This window comes from Puma concolor, chromosome A3 (assembly GCF_028749965.1).
Source record: "Puma concolor isolate L17-30 chromosome A3, mPumCon1.1.hap2, whole genome shotgun sequence".
NCBI lineage: Eukaryota > Metazoa > Chordata > Mammalia > Carnivora > Felidae > Puma > Puma concolor.
In genome coordinates, this window is record NC_141669.1 from 105030677 (window position 1) to 105053143 (window position 22467).

Genomic DNA, 22467 nt, shown 5'->3' on the forward strand with positions numbered 1-22467 from the left:
CCACAGAACTACGCATGCTCCGTCTCCAAGCCCCGAGCGCAGGTTGCTGGGACAGGCTGCGGCGGCTCCGTGCGGCTCGGCCTCTGGGGCCAGCTGGTGGCGGTGGCCTAGAGAGGCTCAGCGGCTGGTGGGCAGGTGAGAGCTCTGGAACCTCAGGTGGAAAAACCTGCTTTCTACCTGGCCGAAGAGAGGGGAGGTGGGCTTGTCGGTGCCCCTTGCCCCCTCTCAGAAAGGTCACTCGTGTCTTCACTGAAGGATATTTGGGGGCGGGGACAAGGAGGCCGGCTCCTTATAAAATTAAAGACCTACCCTTAAAATAGCCATGGGCAGTAAATACTTGCAGCTGGAGGGAATGTGAATGGCGGTAGGGCGGCTAAGAATTCCAGGTGTAGACCCTCTTCCCCTCGCATCTGCGCGGCCACGCCGTGGAGTAGATGGAAAAGGTGTTCCAGTGAAAGCACCGATTGCACCTGCGCTGCCACCTTCTAGCTGAAATCTGTGTGACTTGTTGGTCACTCCTTCGCAGGGAGAGAGCATACTATGCCTGTGTCTATGTGGGAGGTGACGGCCACCCTCTGACGTGGAACTGGAAGTCAGAACTGTTGGACAGCAGGGTTAGTGCCAACTGTGTGAAAGCAGAAGCAGGACTCACAGGACTTTTGACATTAGGGGGACGGAATCCTTTTGAGATGAAGACGTCCTGCGTCATGTTTGACCGTGCCCAAATACTGTAACTGTCTCAGAGGTTCTCAATTCTGGCAGTTTAGTCATTCATTAACTTCCTCCATATATTTATATATCCACATATGTTGTATATGTATATATATAATTGTGTGTATGTACACACACACACACACACACTGAGTTAGCAGATTCGTCAGTGACCAAGACAGACATAGTCCCTGACCACATATAGCTTATATTCTAGTGATAGGAGAGGGAACAATAAACAAGTACGCTAACAGTGAACAAAGTGTTTCCAGATTATGCTAGGTGGGTTCCCAGGGAAGGAGATTTGTGGGCAGGACATTTATTAGGAAGGATTTTTCTGGATCTTACCAAGGAAGAAAGGAAGCAGGAATGGGTGGATAGAAAAAGTTAAGCTGCAGTTCAGTCCCAAGGGAACTCTAGGTGATGGTTTGGCCCTTCAGAGGTGTCCCAAGTTGGAGGGAAGAGCCAAGTCTATACCTGGGTGGTCATTGGATGCCTATTGCCCTGGAAAGAAGGCCTGACTTCCCTTCTCTTCAGCCAAGTGTGTCCTGTAAAGGGACTGACAACTGAGATCTGTCTCAGCAATCCGGAGAGCTGGGGAAATAAGCCTTTCATTCTTAAAGGGGATCGAGGTGGCACATCACAGCATTCACCACAATGGGAGGGCTTCAGAAGTAATGGTGGGATGTGCTAGAGAATAATGATGGTGGGAGAGGGAAGAAACTTTAGGCTGAGTGCTCAGAGAAGGACTGAGTAGGTGACATCTGAACTAAGCACAAGAATGAAACCCTGTGTAGGACAAAAGGAGGAAGACGCTCCACTTTCTGTTATGCGCTGAGAATATAACCGAGAAAAAACAATGGCTGCTACCTCCTGCTGCAGTGGGTGGCTGTTACTGGTTTTTATAGATATTGACTCCCTGCTACTACCAAAGATGGAGTATGTAAAAATAGATGGAAGATAGGGGAGAAACTGAGAAGTCTGGAAGTTTTGAGAAAATAGTCAACTTGGTAAAGACTTTTAATCTCTATACAGTTTGGGTTGTTTTTTTGTTGTTGTTGTTTTTGCTCAAATACAGCATTTAATCATGTTTTATTTGGATTGTACCTTTCTCTTCTCAGGCTTGTATTCTCTTTTGAGAACAGGAACCATGCCTTATTCAGTTTGGTAGTTACCACCACACTCACACCATCCCCCACCCAGCCTAGTGTCCTGCTAGCACCTAACAGACACTAAGTAAACATTCAAATAAAATTAATCTCACACATATTTGAAGTGAAAATTGATAAGCCCTAAGTGATATAAACACTGGAGATATGTCTTTATAATATTTCTCAGTTTTATAAATTATAACCAAGTATTATAGTTGAAATATTAGGTGATAATAAACAACTGCTTTGGTCAAGCAGGAATCTCCAGAGGTGCCTTTTTCTGTTAATTTGTATTAAAGATAATATACTTCCACTAATAATAGCTGCCATGTATTGAACTCTTCCCACATGCTAGACCCTTTACTAAGCAATAAATAAATATAAATATGTAGTGATCTTCATAATATAGATGATATTACAGATTATTAAATTGAGGCAGGAGAGGGGCGCCTGGGTGGCGCAGTCGGTTAAGCGTCCGACTTCAGCCAGGTCACGATCTCGCGGTCCGTGAGTTCGAGCCCCGCGTCGGGCTCTGGGCTGATGGCTCAGAGCCTGGAGCCTGTTTCCGATTCTGTGTCTCCCTCTCTCTCTGACCCTCCCCCGTTCATGCTCTGTCTCTCTCTGTCCCAAAAATAAATAAACGTTGAAAAAAAAAAAAAAAAATTTAAAAAAATTGAGGCAGGAGAGAAGTGATTTGCCCAAGATGATAACTAATTTGTGGTAGTGAGAATTGGATTCCCATCACTACTTAATACCTTTGCTCTTAAGTAACCAACAACATTTCTGAAAATATAGTCCACTAGGACTCTAATATTTAACCCCTCAGCAACTCTGTTAGCTGTTATCAGAGAAACAAATAAATTATTCACCCTATTTTTTGCTGCTTTGCTCTGTTTGAATTTTCCTGTTTCCTTTAAAATTTGCTTTCCTGGCTCTCACTGTAGGAGTTTGCTACCTTTCCTATAACATCCTGGAATCTGATTATCGATCCACCCCTGTGTAATCAAAATGGCCCCAGAGATCTCAGAACCTCTTTCATGAGAATCAGGGTATCTTTATTCACCTCCAGACTAACTCAAACTGCCCAGAGAAGCAGGCCTCCTTTATGGGGACCACATCCCTTAGTCTGGGCAGTCATTCCAGTCCTCTTCTTACTACACTCGAGGTTGGCTCTATTCCTTTTGAAATAATCAAAATAAGAGTAATAGCCAATAATCACTGAGTCCAGACTAAGTGCCAGGTATTGTGCTAACTTCACAACAAGTTTGTGATGTGGAAGTCATTACATTCATTTTACAGATGATGGAACTGAGGCTTAGTGAGGTTAGTGACTCATCCAAGGTCACAGCTAATGGTAAAGTGCAGGGGTGGAGACGAAAGCTCAGGCAGTAGGATTCCACAGTTCATCCCCTTGATCACACTATAAGACAGTGCATTCTTACAAAAATGATTGATTGTGCTTTACCTTCTGAAAACTGGTAGACAGGAACTAGATCCTGGTGTTTCTTATGCTGTACTAAGAAATTTAGATTTCACCTTCTAACAAAAATATCACTAAAGGCTTCTAAGCAAAGCATAACAACCAGATGTGGGGATTTTGCAAGATGGCTGTTAAGTGTGTGAAGTATATATAGTGAAGAGTAAAGTAGAACAGTGATTCTTAGACTTTAACTTCAAAATTTAACGTACTCTCCAGAATATGTTAAAACACAGATTACTGGACCCCACCCTAGAGTTTCTGATTTGGTAAGTCAGAGGAGGCCACAGAATTTGCATTTCTCAAAAGTTCCCAGGTGATGCTAATGCTATTGGTGAGGGGGACCACATTTTGAGAGCCACTGGATTATAAGCAAGGATGTCATGTGAAGTAATGAGGGTCAGGACTTATGGCTGTGGGAAGAGGTTATATATAAGAGTTTCATGTCAAATGGCAAGGCTGGGTGACTGATAGGATGAGGAATATAAGGAAAAGGGTAGAGACAACTATATCCAGAATTGAATGGCTTAGCAGGAAATGTTTTATGTTTTTGGGTTTTTTGTTTTTTTTTTTTTTTTTTTTTTTGCCAAAACAGGAAATAAGGTTGAACAGCAGTTTGGAAATGAAAGAGGATTCATATTTATATGAGATGAGTTGAGACTGCTTGTGGGTTCAGGTAAAGGTGAAGAGTAGCAGTTGGCTATGTGGGTGTAAGCTGGAGATGAAAGTGCAGTAGTCGTTAGTGGATGCATTATAATAGAAGCTTTGGATGTGAATGAGACCACCTAGGAAAGGAACGGGGGGGGGGGGGGGGGGGGGGGGGGGGGAAGACAACCAAGGACAAATCTCTGATAAAGTTGAAAGGGGGATGGAAACCCGAGGGGCCGTTAAAGGAGACTGAGAAGGAACAGACTGGAGTCCCAGGTACTTAAGGGAGTTTCCGGAGCACATCAAAATGCTTCAGAGATCAAGTAAGGGGAGAGACTGGTGATCTTTACAGTCAGAGCAGTTTCCATGGAGAGTGGAACAAAAGCACGTTACTTGAGTTTGAAAATGGAAGTGGGAAGTGACTCTAGGAGAAGATTCATTATTTGAAAGGAATCAGATTGTGTAGTAGCTAGAAGGGAGACTAGTAAAGAGCAGTTGCTTTAGGAATTTGTTTTCGTTCTTTTCAATGGGGAAGAATAGGTTTTGTAGAGGAGGAAGACCCCATTATAAGTGGGAGGTGGGAGATGTAAGAGAGGTAGTGGAGTTAGAACCCTGAAGAGATGCAGGGAAAAAGGTTAAGATGAGAGCTAAGATGGGTGGGTCTGTTTTTATATGTGGGACAGGAAGTTGAAGGTGCTGATACGCAATAGCTACAGTTTCTTCTGGCCAGTAGGTTAGCTGCAGAAACAAAGGTGAAGAGTAAAATAGAGCTCTTAAAAATGATGAAGATAGGGGAACCTGGGAGGCTCAGTTGGTTAAGTGTCCAACTTCAGCTCAGGTCATGATCTCATGGTTTGTGGGTTTGAGCCCCACATTGGGCTCTGCACTGCAGTGGAGCTTGCTTGGGATTCTCTCTCTTTCTCTCTCTCTCTCTCTCTCAAAATAAATAAACTTTCAAAAAAATTTTTTTAATTAAAAAAAAGAAAATGATGAAGATAGAAATCAGAGCTACACAGGGGTAGCCCTAAGGGGTCAATTGACTGCACATTTAATCTGGAACAATCTGGCTTTCAACATGATACCCACTCCTCTTCCCTCAGCAACCTCAGCATCAAATGGCAGCCAGGTTTAAAAACAGAAAGGAGATGGAAAAGTTGTAGTGTTGTGTATAAACTCAATAAAGTCTATTAAAAAAAAAAAACTACAATCTTTCCAATGAGCCACAGCCTGCAATAAACTGATTTTCTCTTCCTCATTAGTCCCTCATCACTCACTCACTGTTTACATTTTGGACTGTTAGTAAAGCTCCTCTACAAAACTTGTGATGCTTTCACTATATTATTTATGTATAAAGACATTGAATTCACAATAATGGAGAAGGGTAGCAGAGGCCATAAAATACTCATATATAACTATGTTGACCTTTGCTGTGGTTTTTTTTTTTTTAAGTTTACTTATTTATTTTCAGAGAGACTGTGCAAGTGGAGGAGGGGCAGAGAGGGAGCGAGGGAGAGAATCCCAAGCAGACTCCATGCTATCAGCACAGAACCCAATGTGGGGCTTGAACCCACAAAACCATGAGATCATGACCTAAGCCAAAACCAACAGTTGGACACTTAACCAACTGAGCCACCCAGGCACCCCGACCTTCACTGTGTTCTTGACTACTGACCAGCTGTGCTGTCAGCACTGTAGCTATTGGGTGTAAGTCAAGCCAACCTTGAATGGAGGGGAGAGAGCCATGATAGGATTTTGCCAAATGGAAACTTTAGAACTCAGGTATGATCCATTCAATTCATCAAGAGCTGACAGTAGTGACAAGATGAAAATTCAGCAAACTGTGTTTAGTTGATAAAAGGGGGAAAAAAAGAAACTGTTGGTCTCTAGTGTGCCAGTTGAGTAAGCATGAAGACAGTACACAGTCCTTTCTAATGTGTACACAAAAAGTGCCAACATTTGAACTGCCGTATTAAAAACAGGATATTTTTAGCATCAGTGATTGGGAGCTCAGAAATGAAGAATTCCCAGGGCACCTGGGTGGCTCAGTCGGTTAAGCGCACAACTCTTGATTTTGGCTCAGGTCATGATCTCATGGTTGTGGGATAGAGCCCCATATTGTGTTCCATGCCAAGCATGGAGCCTGCTTAAGATTGTCTCTCCTCTCTCTGTCCCCTCCCCCACTAGTGTGCTTTTTCTCAAAATAAACATTAAAAAAAGAAAGAAAAATGAAGAGTTCCCAAATAACTGTAGCCGACATTGTAAAAGAAATACAGTTCCAGTAAACTTCATCTCTTGTCATAGGCACAAGATCTCATTAAATTAATTAACATTCTAATGTCCTCTTCATGTTTAAATTACATTTGGTGGAAGTTTTTAAAAATTACTATTTTTCAAATACTTTAAGCAGATCAGCAATGAAAACCTAAAAAGAATCTACCTTTACACTGTGTCTAAAAGACCAGCAGATGGCGTCCAGCAAGCCCAGTAGGCAAAATGCTAACCTTTTTCAGACTATTTCCTGCATCCAGGTTATTGTAGGCCTAATTTAGTAATGGCTAATAACAAAACTTGATGGTTCTAATTAATATGATACTACATAGAAAGAGTAAACTGATAGCGAGAGCCAAGCTGTTTAGGATTTTATAAGAAGCTTAGTTGCCTTTTTGTCCTTTGCCTTACTGTCCAGTTCCATCACCAAGAGACCTTCAGTTAGCTTGGAATGTAACAAGCTTCAGCAAGCCTGTCAGAGGCCTTAGTGGTAGAAATTGAAGAGATAATAATTTCTGTAATACAAAGTAAGGGTTGGGAAAGTTGCTGCTTTAGACACAGTAATGCCTTAACTTTAAAGAATATTTGTAGTTTTCAGTAATATACTCAGTGCTTTCCTTTCTTGGTTTTTATATTTCTATGTACTCAGAAGATTATAATATTTTATTAAGGTAGAGATATAGCAAACTTCTCCCCATTCTATGGTTCATTAACTCTTGCTATTCATTCTGTACTAAGTACTATGCTAAAGAAAACTGAACTAAAATTAGCCCACCTAATCTCAACTATTAGTAGGTCACAGATATGTGTTTGGAGGACATAGACTCTAATTCTGGACGATTTGGCACAAGACTACTGTTAACCCTTTACATACCTGACATGAGAATCAGAAAAACATGCCAGGCTTAACGCATTAGGATAGTTGACCTTGGTGACTCTCAAGTATGCATGATTCACTCAGAATGTTCTTCTCATCCATCATCCTGCACAGGAAATTCTGATTAACTCTACTGCCAGAGCTGGGTCACTAAGTCTTGACTTTTGAAAACAGCTTTATAGACTACCAGCCAAGACTACCAGACCAACTCCAAAATCTAAGTTGAGTGCCACAATTCACTATCAGTAATCTTGGAAATCAGTCATTTAGTGTTTCCTCATAAAGTGGCCTCATAAAACTGCTATGAAAACAAAATGAGATAAAAATTACAAAACCTTTGTAATAATGCAAAGTATATATTTTTGAAAGAAGACTATATGAAAGCATAATCTGTGGGAAGATTGCCTCTAAGTGTATTTTATTTTATTTTTTTTTTCTAAGTGTATTTTAAACTTAAAGCATTTCAATGAGTAAAACTCTAAATGCTATTTTAGTTGAGCTAAAACTTGGTAATTTTACTTCTCTTACCTTCTCTCATATTTCCAAGAGCCCTGTACCTTTTTTGTTTATCAGTGCATTAAAAAAAGATTCAGAAAAGATAAGAAAAAGGCAGTTGCAAGTACACCAAACAGGGGTAGCAAGGAGGAAAAATCACTGTGTTCTCATTTCTGTTGCTGCTTTAGTCCAAGCAAACTTGAAAAGCTCAATGAATAAACAGCAAGGACTAGTTATTTTTAGGGATCAGCCTGTTACTGATCATCAAACCTGATCATTTTGAGCACATTCTTGTTTTGTTTCAGACTCAGATATCTCTGGTGTCAGTAAAATAGTTCCATCTCACTTGGAATGACTTGACAAGTGTTTTGAGGGAAGGACCATCATGAGATAAATTGCATATAGCTTAATTTCCCACTTCCCAAATTGAATCTCAATATCCCCGCTGCTCAACATCATGAACCTTTGTAAAAGTCAAGAGTTTTAGAAAACCTCGTAAGTTCATTTGAAAAATGAATTAATGAAGACATCTGGTAATTCTTCACACTGTCCTGAGAAGCAGCATATTATAGGAACTGTAAACAAGGACTCTGGAATATTTACAAGAATATCTGTTGCCAGAGGTACTTGGGTGGCTCAGTTGGTTGAGCGTCTGACTCTTTATGTTGGCTCAGGTCATGATCCCAGGGTTGTGGGACTGAGTCCAGTGTCCACTTCAGTGCTGAGCGTGGAGCTTGCTTAAGATTCTCTCTCTCTCCCTCCGCTGCTCTCCCTGGCTCGCACACTCTCTCTCTCCCTCTCTAAAATAAAAAGGAATATTTGTTGCCATAGCGTAATTAGGAATAAATTTAACATTGAAACAAATCTCAAATTTCTATCAATCAGAGATCTATCAAATTAGCATGTTTCCATACAATCGAATATTATAAAGCTATCAAAAATGATAATGAAGATTTATATTCTTGGGGGAAGAAAAGATTATAAAACAGCATGTAAATCGTCATCACATTTTTGTTTAAACTGCAAAGAGAACAGACATTTTTAGTTTTCTTTTCCTTATTTCTATATTTTCTAACTTTATTAAAAAGCAAGCCTATATTATATTTATTAGAAATGGGCAGTTATGCTAATTTTCATTTTGAAAAAAATCCCACAGAAGAATTGAGGAAAAAAAATGTTAAAACTATACCCCCAAAATATGTTTGATTATATTTTAAACCTCCACAAGAAGATATGAACAAAATAAGGAATGCATTACCTCACTATCACATCTAACATCAAATTTCAAAACTGTGTTGTCTTTTTCTTAAAACTAACAATGAGCCTTCGTTAGTAAAGTTTAATGTGTTTTGTCCTGGGAAGTTGGTTTTTCAGCCTATTGGAGACATGTAGTGTGCTGAAAACCTATTAAATGGAAAAAAAAAAAATGAAGGAGGTTAAAGTTACCTGTACCATTTTAAAAGAGTGCCAGTTCCATCAGGCTTGGTGGAGATGGACAGTTATGTACACAGTGTGGTAGTGTTTTTAGGTGAATTAAATGTGAAAACTCTAATAAAAGCGTTTTATAAAGTAAAAAGCCCTCTCTGATCCTGACCGATTTCCAGACCTCTCAGAATACAACAGAATAATCATTGGAAAATAGTTACCAGCCTCTCACTCCCATTACCCAAATCAACATATGACATATGGAGAATTTGAGGAAATGGGGGCATGTAGGTGTTGCATAAACAGAAGCAACTAATTAGATCAGTCTACATCATTTACTAGCCAGGAAGTCTGTTACTGGGACTCAGTGATATTGACCAATGATGAGTTTTCAACCAAAAAAATAATAATTCCCAGATTTAACTCAACCTAAATGTATAAAAAGATGCATAGATCCTTAAATTATCCTAATGGAAACAAATAATAGACCGTTCAACACAGAGTAAATAAAATGGAGTGCCTCCTTTGTCCTTAACCCATGGATGACCAAAGATTCATTAAGTGTAAGCTAACTTGATGTTAATCCAAGATTCTTCTCAAAGAAGGTTCACAGTACATCACATCACATACTGTGTTTTACATGGAGAGGCTCTTTTGTACAACACTTGCCCAAACATTGCTGTTACAGATCGTAGTTTAATTTATTCTTAATTTTAGTTATTGAGTTCTTCACCCCAACTTTATTATTATATTCTTTTATGCAGACAACTCTATTTTCTATAAACTATTTCCCTAAAAGTTTATAATTCAGGAAAAGAGCTGACAAATATTGAATTATATTAGAGATCATGGAGAAGTAAACTGCATAGAAGAAATGCCATCCATCAAAAGTAATGTGACTTGGGGCACCTGGGTGGCTCAGTCGGTTAAGCGTCCGACTTTAGCTCAGGTCATGATCTCACAGTTCATGAGTTCAAGCCTGGCGTCTGGCTCTGTGCTGACAGCTCAGAGCCTGGAGCCTGCTTCGGAATCTGTGTCTCCCTCTCTCTCTGCCCCTCCCAGCTTGCACTCTGTCTCTCTCTCTCTCTCTCTCTCTCTCAAAAATAAACATTAAATTTTTTTTTTTAAAAAAGTAATGTGAATTGATAACCTCATGTTGAGAGTTCAGAGGTGTTAGAATCACCGTAAGTACTGATGAAACTAGATATGAATGATGTTATCTTCTAACCCTTTAATTGAAGGTATTTTGTGGACAAAAATATCACATCACGCAACACAAGCCAGGTAACTTTGGTGCAGCTTCTGTCCCTCTACGACGTAATCCTTGCTATAGTTCTTCCCTCACTATTCCAGACCACTGTGTTTTATTGTATCCTCAAATCTCAAAAGCATTTTGTATAGTGGGCTTCACAATGAAATTTAATGATACAATTAATTGTAATAGGCTTTCTCCAAAGATAGAACATAAATATGTCAATAAAAGTATGGTCCCTAAAGGTTTGCAGAAAGTGTATAGGATACAAGAGCACGTTAGAACAGGAAAAGGCCACAGAAAGCCAACTAGGCCATTGTTTTTTTCTAGTAGTTTAAGTTTTGCAACAAAGTCCTTATATAATGTGAATTTGGACACTGAGAGAAATGGTTTCTAATGCTGGAAATGATATATGTACATAGGCATAACTCTGAGCTGTTTATTTTTAATATACCCAGAACACTGAGGCAGTTGTTCACCTCACTAGCTGTATTTTTTTTTAACGTTCATTTATTTTTGAGAGAGAGAGAGAGTGTGTGCATGCGAGCAGGGGAGGGGAGGGGCAGAGAGAAAGGGAGAGGGAATGAGAGCAGACTCCACTCGGTGAATGCAGAGCTTGACACAGGGTTCGATCCTGCGAACCAGAAGATCATGACCTGAGCCAAAATCAAGAATCAGACACTTAACTGACTGAGCCACGCAGGCACCCCAGCAGTATATTTTAATCTTGATTTGGAAAGAAGTAAGTTTTGTTGAGATATTTTTCTAATGGCATTCATACAAAATTATTATAACGTAACAGATTGCATGTACCAAATTTCATCTACATGCAACTGGACGTAATTCTTAGTATATCCCACAGATGATGGAGCAGCCCTTATTGTCTGTCTATGCTCAGAAAGGAACTTGGAAAGTGGGTCTGTTCATACTATTGCAAGTCTATAAGCTAATCACTAAAGCTTAACGAGTGTCCCTTAAATAAAAAAGTTTAAGAAGTCTTTAAAGGTTGTCCAGACTCAAGTTCCCAAAGCCAACAGATCATCAGAAACAGATTTCCTGGGCCACAGTCCAGGCTTTACAAACCAAAGACAGGAAAGAAATCTGCTTTAACACAAATTAGCTTTGTAAATCCATGCAAGTTATTAGCTCCAATTTCTCCATGTAAACTGGGTAGACCCCTGTGTGGTAGAGTTATTAGTGATAAGGGCAACCACTAAAGTCCTGTGCTTCAGAACATAAATGGAAATAGCATTAATTCATCCTAAATCAGAGTCCATGCCAAAATTTGTTTGCTACAATTAGAATCTATGCATGACTCTCCCAATCTCCATTGAAACACCATCACTTACATGTGTCGGAATGCAGAATCTAAGTTCTTACTACATATTTAAGGATTACCATTTGATTCTTCAGTTAAAATAATGACTAAATGTAATTATTTTTAAATCTAAGTTTACTGCGGCTCAGAAAAAGTATAGTTAATTATATAAAGAAAACGATATCTATGCGTGAGCATTTCCAAAGATGTATATAGCTTTTCTAGCAGGTAATGTGGTGCCTTTACAATCTTTGACTAAAGGTTTTATTGCTTTATAAGGTTCTCAAGCCTGACTTCCTGCTATCCCTTTGAGCCTACAACATATCCTTTTTAATTAACAGTAAACTGTATTACACCTAAAAATGTTTTAACAGTCTACTTTTATTAGAGTGCAATATTTTACTTGTGGTGGTTCATAGATAGAACTTGAGGGAGTTGTTTTGTTCCTGTCTTTAATTATTGGCCTTTTCTTAGGTGCACTGATGCTGAAGTACTATGAGCTTTCAGAACTTCTGGAGAGACTACAAAGTTCTGGTTGTTATGGTACCTTTAGTCGGGCTCATACATTTGGGATGGCACAGAATCAAAAGCAGCCCTGTTTTCCAAATGCCTAATAAGGACGACATTTCTGAGCCAGATAGTCCAGTACTTGGACGTCCTCAGAAGAGTCACATCCAAGGGAAATAGCAGGCTTGGAATCTTCAGGTAAGTTCGATTTAATCTAGTCAACCAAATGGTATGTTCCAGCAATGGGAAACATAATCTTTAAAAAAGTACAGAGTTCAGGGCACCTGGGTGGGTTACATGTCGGTTACATGTCCAACTTTGGCTCAGGTCATGATCTCGCAGTTCGTGAGTTCGCACCCTGCATCAGGCTCTGTGCTGACAGCATGGAGCCTGGAGACTGCTTCGAATTCTGTGTCTCCCTCTCTCTCTTGCCCTTACCCCACTCATGGTCGGTCTGTCTGTCTGTCTGTCTCTCCCTCTCTCTCAAAAATAAACATTAAAAAAAATTTTTTTTAAGTACAGAGCTCTGGCAAGAAAAAGCTTAAGTTGGTAAGTTACATACCTGTTGTTTTTATTATGACCCATTGCCAAAATATTAATTCTGTAATTGCTTCTAGGAAAGTTTGTTCCATGGAGACCTTTGACACTTGCCTGGCAGAGTCATTTGGATGAAAGGAGAAAGGGCATGCAGTCCATTACTTGTCCTGTCCTTTTCACTAATGTCACCAGGATCATAAATGTATCCAAAAGAGTAGTTGTCTAGTTGACATAAGTCCATCCCAGAGCATACAAATCTGTAACTTGCAAAAGTTCTCTCCTTTATTATTGTTCTGTTTCTTTCCAAGGCAAATAAAACTAATTGTATTTTTTTATTTTTTATTTTATTATTTTTTAAATTTTTATTTTTAATAAAGCTTTTATTTAATTAATTTATTTATTTAGAGAGAGAGCGAGAGAGCAAGCTGGGGAATGGTGGGGCAGGAGGACGGAGGGGTGGGCGGGGTAGAGAATCTCAAGCAGGCTCCGTACTGACAGCATGAGCCCAGCATATGAGGCTCAATCCCATGAACCATGAGATCATGACCTGAGCTGAAATCAAGAGTTAGATGGTTAACCAATTGAGCTAATAAAACGCCACATACTCTTTCTTTAGTATCTAATATTTTTAGTATCTAATATTTTAGCTTCGAAGTAATGTTACTTTTGAGAGTCGCCGAAATAAGAAGATATAGTTACATAATTCAAGATTATAATCTCTTAACTATAATTCCAAAATCCAATAAGTTCTAAAATCCAAAAAGTTTGTTATAACTCCTTTGGTAGCAAAACTTAATCTTAGCTGACATGAGTCAGTTTACAGTCTTTATTCCACTCAATATGATTAGTTTTACTGCAGAAATACTGTTGTGTTTGATTATGAGCATTATGATTATATTGCTTATGGGTATTAAACACTATATTATTTTGGTTATAGGTGCTAGATGCTGTATTATTTTTCTAAAATTCAAGAAACCCTGAATTATGAAACTGATCTGGCCCCAGATGGAGAACTGTGGCCCTATAATTATGGACCATTTTCTATCTTAATATACCTTTATGACCATCAGATGAGTAATAATGTGCTTTTAATTTTGGCATAAGCTAGGTCAATTTAGGGTCTGCTTCTTATAGAAGGACAACCTCTGTGATTTTCCACATTCTTAAGAGGTCTGTAATTTTGACTTCTGATAAAACTGTAATGTAATTTCTGATTACATCATTATTTTTTGTTGTTGTTAAGTAGGTTTCACATCCAGTGAGGAGCCCAATGCAGGGCTTGATCTCACGACCCTGAGATCAAGACCTGAGCTAAGATCAAGAATCAGACTCTCAACTGACTGAGCTACCCAGGTGCCCCCCAAAATTACATTATTTTAAATCAAGATTTTATTTATAAATGCTCATAAAGAGAAAGGGAAGAGGGTAGCTTAACGTAATAGACAATTATTTAACACAAAAAAACAGGTAATAAAATATCAGAAGCTTAATGACTGAAAAGAATAACCTTAAGACATTCTGTGTAAGATTTGTATTTATAAAAGATGTAAGATTTGTTTTTATAAAGGGAGTTTTAGTGGACATGAGCAGCAGGGAGTTAAAGAGTTTATTAGATGCTTGATTTTTATCTGTAAACTCTTCCAGACTGTAATGAGATCATTAGAGAGACAGAATGTGTGTGTGTGCGCACGTGCGTGTGTGTGTATGTGTATTACTTATGACATTTTTTTTTTCCCTTTAATTCTTGTCATAAGAGATTGGGGGTCTGCAATAGCCAAATTTTGAAAAAAAAAAGTATTTTCTCCTTCTGTGAAAAGAAATACAAGGAATATTATTAATTGAGGTATTCTTGGAAAGTAAAGTTGAGAAAAGAAAACATCTCCTCTACAGCATTAAGGTAAATACAGTAAGAGATTTGGATGTCATTGCTGCAGTAGTTAGAAGTTTCAGAGAGACCAACAATGCCAGTCAAGGAAGCAGAAACAGATATTAAAACAGGTTTAGGGTGAGCAATGTTAAAACCAGATTTAGGGGCACCTGGCTAGCTCAGTTGGTAGAGCATGTGACTCTTGAACCTGGGATTGTGGGTTTGAGCCCCATGTTGGTATAGAGATTACTTAAAAATAAAATCTAAAAAAAAAAAACAAAAACATTTAGAATGAATTAAACATTGATTCTATCAAAATAATGTGCTGTTATTTGTCCCATATTATTTTTTTAATTTCTACTTTCATTATAGCAAATTGCAAACATACCCCAAAATAGAGAATAGTATATTCAACTCTCTAGTATCCATCACCCAGCTTTCATACTTATCAACATTTTGCTAGTTTTATTTTATCTATCTTTCTGTCCTCACCCCCTTTTTGATATTTTAAATATTTTAAAGCAAGTCCCAAGCTTCAGTATGTCTCTTTAACATTAAAGATTAAGACACATACAACCACAAGTGCGTTATCACACTGAAAAAGTTAATGGTTAGTCTTTACTACCATTGGATACTCAGGGCCATGTTCAGATTTTCAATTTGTCTTTTAAAAAATCTCATTTTACAGGTGGTTTGTTGGAATTAGAATTCAGATAAGGTCCACACATTGTATTTGATAGATATGTCTCTTTTCAGCCACTCCATTTCCCTTCCCAGTCTGCCTCTTTTGAATGCCCCACATTCTGAATTTGGTTGACTGAGTCCTCATTTTGTCATTTAACAAGTTTCTAACTCTCCCATATCTCCTATAATCTGGTAGTTAGATCAGAAGGCCTGCTTTTACTTTCTTTTTTTCTTTGAAAAAGAATACTTCATGGATGTGCTATGGTAGACATTCTAGTAAAATCACATTGTTTCACATATACTGTCTGATCCACTTTCAGTGTTGCTAAGATTAAAGTGCATTATCAGTCTGATCTCTCCATTATAAGATCTATTATAAAATTTATGACCGGGGCGCCTGGGTGGCGCAGTCGGTTAAGCGTCCGACTTCAGCCAGGTCACGATCTCGCGGTCCGTGAGTTCGAGCCCTGCGTCGGGCTCTGGGCTGATGGCTCAGAGCCTGGAGCCTGTTTCTGATTCTGTGTCTCCCTCTCTCTCTGCCCCTCCCCGTTCATGCTCTGTCTCTCTCTGTCCCAAAAATAAATAAACGTTGAAAAAAAAAATTTTTAAAAAATTCATGATCATTGCTCTGATCTAGGAATTGGCAAACTTTTTTTCTATAAATGACCATATAGTAAATATTTTAGGCTTTGCAGACCATACAGTCTCTGTTACAACTATTCAACTATCTATTGTAGCACAAAAGCATTCGTACATGATACACGAGCATGAGCCAAGATTTTATTTACAAAAATAGCGGGCTGGATGTGGCCCATGGGCTGTAATTTGCCAACCACCACAATAGTCTAATACATTATTTCCTTAGGAGTTGCAAAATGATGTTGCTCAAATTCTATCATTGCTTCTCTATTTATGAGCTGGAACAACTTTACTTCATCAAGTATTCAGTTTTCCCTCAAAATGCATTTATCAGGAAAAGCAAGATAAATGCTTATTTCCATCTATGAGTTTTTATAAAAGTAAATTTGTGCCCTAACAGCAATGAGGGTTTTTGTTTTTGATGACAATATGAATTCATGAGTTTACATATTACTTGAATTATCTCAAGCTATTACTATCAATATTCTTTTTAATACTCAAATTGTCCCATCTTGGATGCCCTTCATGTTGAGTCCTATGTCTGTTTTTCTCCTGTGCCTTTTTTTTTTTTTTTAATTTTTTAACATTTATTCATTTATGAGAGACAGGGAGAGATAGAGCATGAGCAGGGAAGGGGCAGAGAGAGGGAGATACAGAATCTGAAACAGGCTCCAGGCTCTGAGCTGTCAGCACAGAGCCTGACGCCGGGCTCGAACTCACAAACTGCGAGATCCTGACCTGAGCCGAAGTTGGATGCTCAACCGACTGAGCCACCCAGGCACCCCCCCCCCTTTTTTTAATGTTTATTTACTTTTGAGAGAGAGAGCGCGCGCGAGCATGGGTAGAGGAGGGGCAGAGAGAGAGGGAGTCACAGAATCTGAAGCAGGCTCCAGGCTCTGAGTTGTCAGCGGAGAGCCTGATGCAGGACTCCCAACTCAGCAGCTGTGCGATCATGACCTGAGCCGAAGTTGGATGTTTAACTGACTGAGCCACCCAGGTGCCCCTCTCCTGTGTTCTCTAATATGACCCAAGTATATTACTCTTAGGTAAAAAAAAAAAAAAAAAAAAATCCTCAGTTCATCTTGTATATTTTTTGCCTCAGACCTAGAATCAGCCATTTCTCCCAGGAACCCTGATGGGAGAAAATTTTACCTGTTTATATCTCTTTAAATCACAATTTATAGTGTATGTCTAAATTTGGAATACAGTCATGTAAGTTTTATTTTTTTTTTTTTAATGTTTTTTTATCCTTGAGAGAGAGTGAGTGTGTGAGCAGGGCAGAATCAGAAGCAGGCTCCAGGCTCTGAGCTGTCAGCCCATAACCCGACACAGGGCTCGAACTCACAAACTGTGAGATCATGACAAGCTGAAGTCAGATGCTCAACCAATTGAGTCACCCATGTGCCCCAATTTTATTATTATTTTAATTAAATTATCTGTTACTGCAAAAGCCCATCTGGCAGGCCTATGCATCCAGGAAGTCAGAGCTGTTCATGTGATGGTAGCCTTTGGAAATACGGGTCATGGTGTCAGGAGAAAGAGTTCTAATAGATCTAAACTGACATTTCCACACATATTCTATAAGCCATTTCATTTCTTTTCTTTCAGTTGTACCTTGCTTTGTCTGGATCTAGACTCACAAGTCAGAAAGTTTTGACATCCTAAAAATGATTTGGGAGTCACCAATACTTTCAATGATTTCTTCTTTGATTTTGTAGATTTTATAGAGATACTAGCCAAAAGATGTGGTTACTGGTCTCACTACCCAAGACTCTTAGAGGTGCTGATGTGGCATTCTGCTTTTGAAATGTTACATGTCACTGTTATGTATTGAAATGTTTTTTTAACTGGAGAAACCATTTTATCGATCACAGTTTTCTATTATGATTTGTGTTTTGGTGTGAGTATGTGTCACAAAGTATAAAGTAGTGTATAGAAGTCACTTCACTAAGGTTTTGTTTAAATGTATGTCACAGATTTTGCTGAATCTAAAATAACCATTGAAATAATATTTAAGTACCTTGGCTGTTCTTGGCATAAGATGAAAGATTTTTTTCCTCGTCTTGTAAAAAAGGATAACTGTAGTTTATTGCAGGGAGAAAACTAGCCATCATTGCCTTCTCTTTAGTTGGGCCCAGTTGCCATGGTTACAGTCCTTTAAATGGGGAGGAGTGGTAACCGAAATAACACTGAATAACATCCCCTCCTCCTCTTCACCTCTTCTTTGCACATCTTCACACCACCTTCTCAGTCTATAGCACACTGTGCCATCGTCTGCTTCAGGTAGTCCTGTAGTGAGGTAGTCCAATTAGTTTTATTTATGCTAAATACTGTCCAAGTGATTGGCATAATTAGCATATTCCTGAAAATAATAATTGGCTGAACTTTCACCTTCAAAGCACCAAACCTCAACAGACAAGGTCCATGACCTGAAATTTTTATTTTTTTCACATGTTATTAAAGTGTCAGGATTTTATGCTGCAAGGCATGCTACTTATTTACAACCTTGTTAAGGAAGCTAGTACAAGTGCAAGTACACTTGTTATAATATTTTATGGTATTCAGACCCTTGGAGATAGAAATTGCAAATCAGATCCTGTCTTTCTCTTTGTCAAACAGCATATTCCCTGATTTTTGTACTTACTGTCATTAACCAAAGTCTTGGAGAGGATTATGGTAGGACATCAAAACTGACAATCATTAATTGAGAGAATGAAACTACAAAAAATTAGCTCTGACTTTAGTCAAACATTGAAAACATGGTTTATTCTTTGGTACAATGTGCTGTGCAGATTTATACAGCTAGAGCTAGACTGTACATTAAAAAGTGGGTCTACATTTGGGAGACCTAACAGTTACCATATTTCATAATTATTTATAAGCAGGATTTGATGTAAGTGTATCTGTGTTTAGACCTAAGGTTTCCAGAGTTATAGAAAAAACATAACATTAAATCTTGATGTAAGAGAATAAAAACATTTGGGTTTTTTTTTTTAAGACTCAGAATTTTATAATGAGTTTCATAATATAGCATTTCTTTTCTAGAAGCATGTCATACTCAAATAACTACTGTAAGCTTTCTAGCTATTATGTTGTTTTGCATTCCAAAATCATTCAAATATCAGTACTTTTTCTTGGAGGGATTCATTGAGGAACAAAGGAGTGAATGCTTAGTCTAAGTGGATTTACATTTTTCATTTTCTGGAGGCTTGTGCCAGTTGATAATTCCTTTTTCTAAAGAGGGAGCAGAGTGTCAATATAGTAAACTGCATTCTATTAAATATTTTGGAATTATTTCTCTAAAATGTTTTACTTTTATTTCTTATAGAAAGAAGTATCTTTGAATCTGAGCTTCATATTGAAAGAAGAGATGAAAAACACCAGCTGGATTAGAAAGAACTGGCTTCTTGTAGCTGGGGTGTCTTTCATAAGTGTCCATCTTGGAACATACTTTATACAGAGGGCTGCAAAACAATCTGTAAAATCTCAATCTAGAGGCAAACAAAATGAGTATTGAAGAATGAAGGAAAAATAAATACCTGGAATTATTACTATGTCATTAAGTCATTCCATGCTGATAAGCTTCATAAACCTGGAGCTAATTTTATAGCCACAGTGCTGCATATTCAAGACTTTCATTCCTTGAAGAATAATTTTTTTTCTAAATGTCAAAACCCATGACAATGCAATAAACAGAAAAATATGGTTGACAAAATAAAAGCCATCCTCACCAATTATCACCCAAAGTAAGATGTCTCGTTTAGAAGCTAAAAAGCCATCGTTCTGTAAAAGTGAACCACTGACAAGTGAGAGAGTCAGGGCCACACTTTGTGTCTTGAAAGGCATCCTAACATCAAGCTATGGCCCTTCAGGTAGGCTGAAGCAGCTGCACAATGGCCTCGGGGGCTGTGTGTGCACAACCTCACAGTCGTCAGCCCTGCTCGCTAACCTTTCCGTCACCCATCCCATCTTAAAGATCCTAACAACATCCATGCAGAATCATGTGTCGTGCTTCAGTGACTGTGGCTTATTCACAGCCATTCTTTGCTGCAATCTGATTGAAAATGATCAGAGAATAGGCTTGATGCCCACCACTGTTATCAAATTAAATAAGCATCTTTTGAGCCTCTGCACCAGCTACCTCCAGTCTGAGTTCTGTGGTTGTCGAATTCTAGTCGACTTCAGTAGTACTCAGACCCTCCTTTGCCTGGTGCGCAGTATAGTAACAAGTAAACCTGCCTGCATGCTCACCAGACAGGAAATAGACCATATCAGTGCTTTGATTCTGAGAGCCTTTTTGCTTACAATTCCAGAAAACACCAAAGACTGCCTCCTTTTAGGAAAGAGTATAATTGTGCCTTTAAAAGGTCAAAGAGTTACAGATTCTACTGTATTACCTGGAATACTTCTTGAAATATCAGAAGTTCAATTGATGAAGATCTTACCTATCAAAAAATCAGACACCTTCAAGGTGGCACTCTTCTGTGCATCTTTATCTGGAGATCTCTCTGACACTGGAGAAGGAACTGTAGTGGTCAGTTCTGGGGTTTCTCTTGAAAATGCAGTCCTGGACCAGTTGCTTAACCTAGGAGGGCAGCTAGTTAGTGATCACATAGATCTAGTCATATGCCAAAAAGTTGTGCACCCATCTTTGAAACAGTTTCTCAGTATGCATCGCATAATTGCCATAGACAGAGTCGGAGCGGCTCTCATGGAACCCCTGAGTAAAGTGACAGGTAAAAAGCACCTTCAGCCTTTGCCTCTTACACTTAAATCACACTTTTTTTGAGCAGAGATATTCTTGGTGTGTGTCACTGTGAACATCTTGAAAAATTTTAGAAGCCGCCAACTTTATAGCATATGTTAACATTTCTGGCAGCAAAGGTTTCTCATAAAGGATATCCTATAACATTCACTTACTGAAAGTTGAGTGATTATGACTATTTCTATGTATTTTCCTGCCCCCCAAAGGACAACAGAATCTGTTATGACGTAAAACTATTAACCCCCCCAGGTATCTTACAGTATTGAGAAGTTTAACCACCTCATAATCATTAGGTCTTTCATACTTAACACAAAACTGAATTTTACAAACCTCTTAAATCACATTACATTCTGAAGGTAGTTTTGCAGCTAAAAGATCCCCTTTCTTCACTTCTGTACTTCTTCACTACTGTACTTCTGCCTAAATAGTTCTTAATTAGGAGTGGGTGGGTGGGTATGTACACACACTAGCTTTAAATATCTGATATTTCCAGCTGAGCGCCTTAAGAATCAGGATCGTCTTTTATTTTTAGCACTGACAACAGGCCTGGTCCCCAGTAGGTGTTCTAAGACATTTGTTGAATTAACTAATATATTTGGTAAGATACAAAATTGTAACAGGCAAGAAATTCACTGTATTTTGTAAATTAAAATCAGACATAAGATTGATACTTATTACAGCCGAAGAAACATGACAACGTGAAGAGTTCGTGATTTGAGCCACTTTCAGTATCCCTTTAATTGCATCGACAACATACCAAAATTGATCATTTTGATCAATTGCAACGTTTATCAGATTTTAAGCCATTGTTAAAGTTCACGATATTTAGTGTTATTATAACTCATCAAAATGTAGTAGTGTGTATGCCAGTATTGAACACCTAATATCTCTGGATTATTGCCCTACCTCTATAAGGCTGTCCCATGATTGTCAAAGTGGAAATTATGAAGAAATAATGGAAATAGTTCTATGGAACTCACTGATGTTCTGGGTCAGACCCATAGCTTTAAATATTTATTGATTTTTCATGACTTTTCCAGCTGTGAATATCGGGTATTACAGGTTATTTAGTCAGTTTTTAAAATATGAAACATTTTACTATAGAAACAATAGTTTATGTGGGCACAGGGTTTCTATACCAGCCCACAGTTCTTATTTATCCCACATGTAACTAGAACATGGTATTAATAGCCAGAGCTTTAGTCCTGGATCTTGGGAGCAGAGACCTTGTGAGATAAAAAGGGGAAAAACTATACCAAGCCCATGGCTCAGGTAAACTATATTTTCCACCTTCCTGAGTGTATCTAGGTTAACATTACCTATTACCTCCTTTCTCCCCCTTCAGACAAAATTCCTCTTTATCGATGATCTGGGGTTATTGTGCATAGGCCATTGGTGTGTTTGAAGCTTGTCATGGAGTACAGAACATTTAATATCTGATTTGTGAAGTAGGCATTACTGTTCCCATCTTACTGTCACATGGGGAGGCCCACCCAGACATCAGAGACTCTGACATCAGAGACTTGCTTCGTGTCCAGTGGCACATAAGCAGTAGAGCCAGATCCTCTCAGATTCTTTGTTGTGTCCAAGTGAAATACATATCTCGTAGGCATTTTTTGGTAATCCCTAAATTTTAGATTACTCAAGTATTCCTTATTCTTTGAGGCTTTAGAAGAAAAGAATATTCAAATAAGTGTAATTGTTCAGGGATTACTTTCTGGGTTCTTGCAAATTTGTTAAGCTCCCAGAAAATGGATGCACATTTTTGTGTGCTTTTCTAGAGTACAAGATAGCTCCTAACAGGTGTTCAAAGAAGTCTGTAAAGTGAAAGAACCTCTGCTTTAGT

At 38.5% G+C, this 22467-nt stretch overlaps 3 protein-coding genes and 1 long non-coding RNA gene across 6 annotated transcripts in view; 3 read left to right on the plus strand and 1 right to left on the minus strand.

Annotated features, from left to right (window-relative positions):
• Window positions 1-19407, plus strand: LOC112869295 (uncharacterized). 2 transcript variants are annotated; one of them, XM_086701681.1, is made up of 3 exons: window positions 1-135; window positions 12097-12327; window positions 19185-19407. In XM_086701681.1, exon 2 carries the CDS (start codon window positions 12118-12120, stop codon window positions 12307-12309), a length of 192 nt encoding a protein of 63 aa, XP_086557807.1. In that variant the 5' UTR covers window positions 1-135; window positions 12097-12117; the 3' UTR covers window positions 12310-12327; window positions 19185-19407. The 2 variants fall into 2 exon arrangements, with proteins under 2 accessions (XP_086557807.1, XP_086557808.1); XM_086701682.1 differs by having other exon boundaries at window positions 19189-19407.
• LOC147582631 (uncharacterized) overlaps window positions 8055-22467 on the minus strand; it is a 25666-nt gene continuing 11253 nt past the window's right edge. The window contains exons 2-4 of one of the 2 annotated variants that reach the window (XR_015249367.1): window positions 20302-20441; window positions 17877-18145; window positions 8055-8427 (exon numbers count right to left, since the gene is read on the minus strand). This is a non-coding gene — a long non-coding RNA (uncharacterized LOC147582631). Of the gene's footprint in view, window positions 8428-13064; window positions 13219-17876; window positions 18146-20301; window positions 20442-22467 lie in introns of those variants that run through there. The other variant, XR_015249366.1, reaches the window with a different exon arrangement.
• LOC147582632 (uncharacterized) lies at window positions 19227-19407 on the plus strand. The gene has a single exon (XM_086701683.1). The coding sequence runs from the start codon at window positions 19227-19229 to the stop codon at window positions 19371-19373; it is 147 nt and encodes a 48-aa protein (XP_086557809.1). The 3' UTR covers window positions 19374-19407.
• MKKS (MKKS centrosomal shuttling protein) overlaps window positions 19564-22467 on the plus strand; it is a 9738-nt gene continuing 6834 nt past the window's right edge. Inside the window, exon 1 of the mRNA XM_025932314.2 lies at window positions 19564-20592. Coding sequence (XP_025788099.2) covers window positions 19608-20592 — 985 coding nt within the window. The 5' untranslated portion in view covers window positions 19564-19607. The remainder of the gene's footprint in view (window positions 20593-22467) is intronic.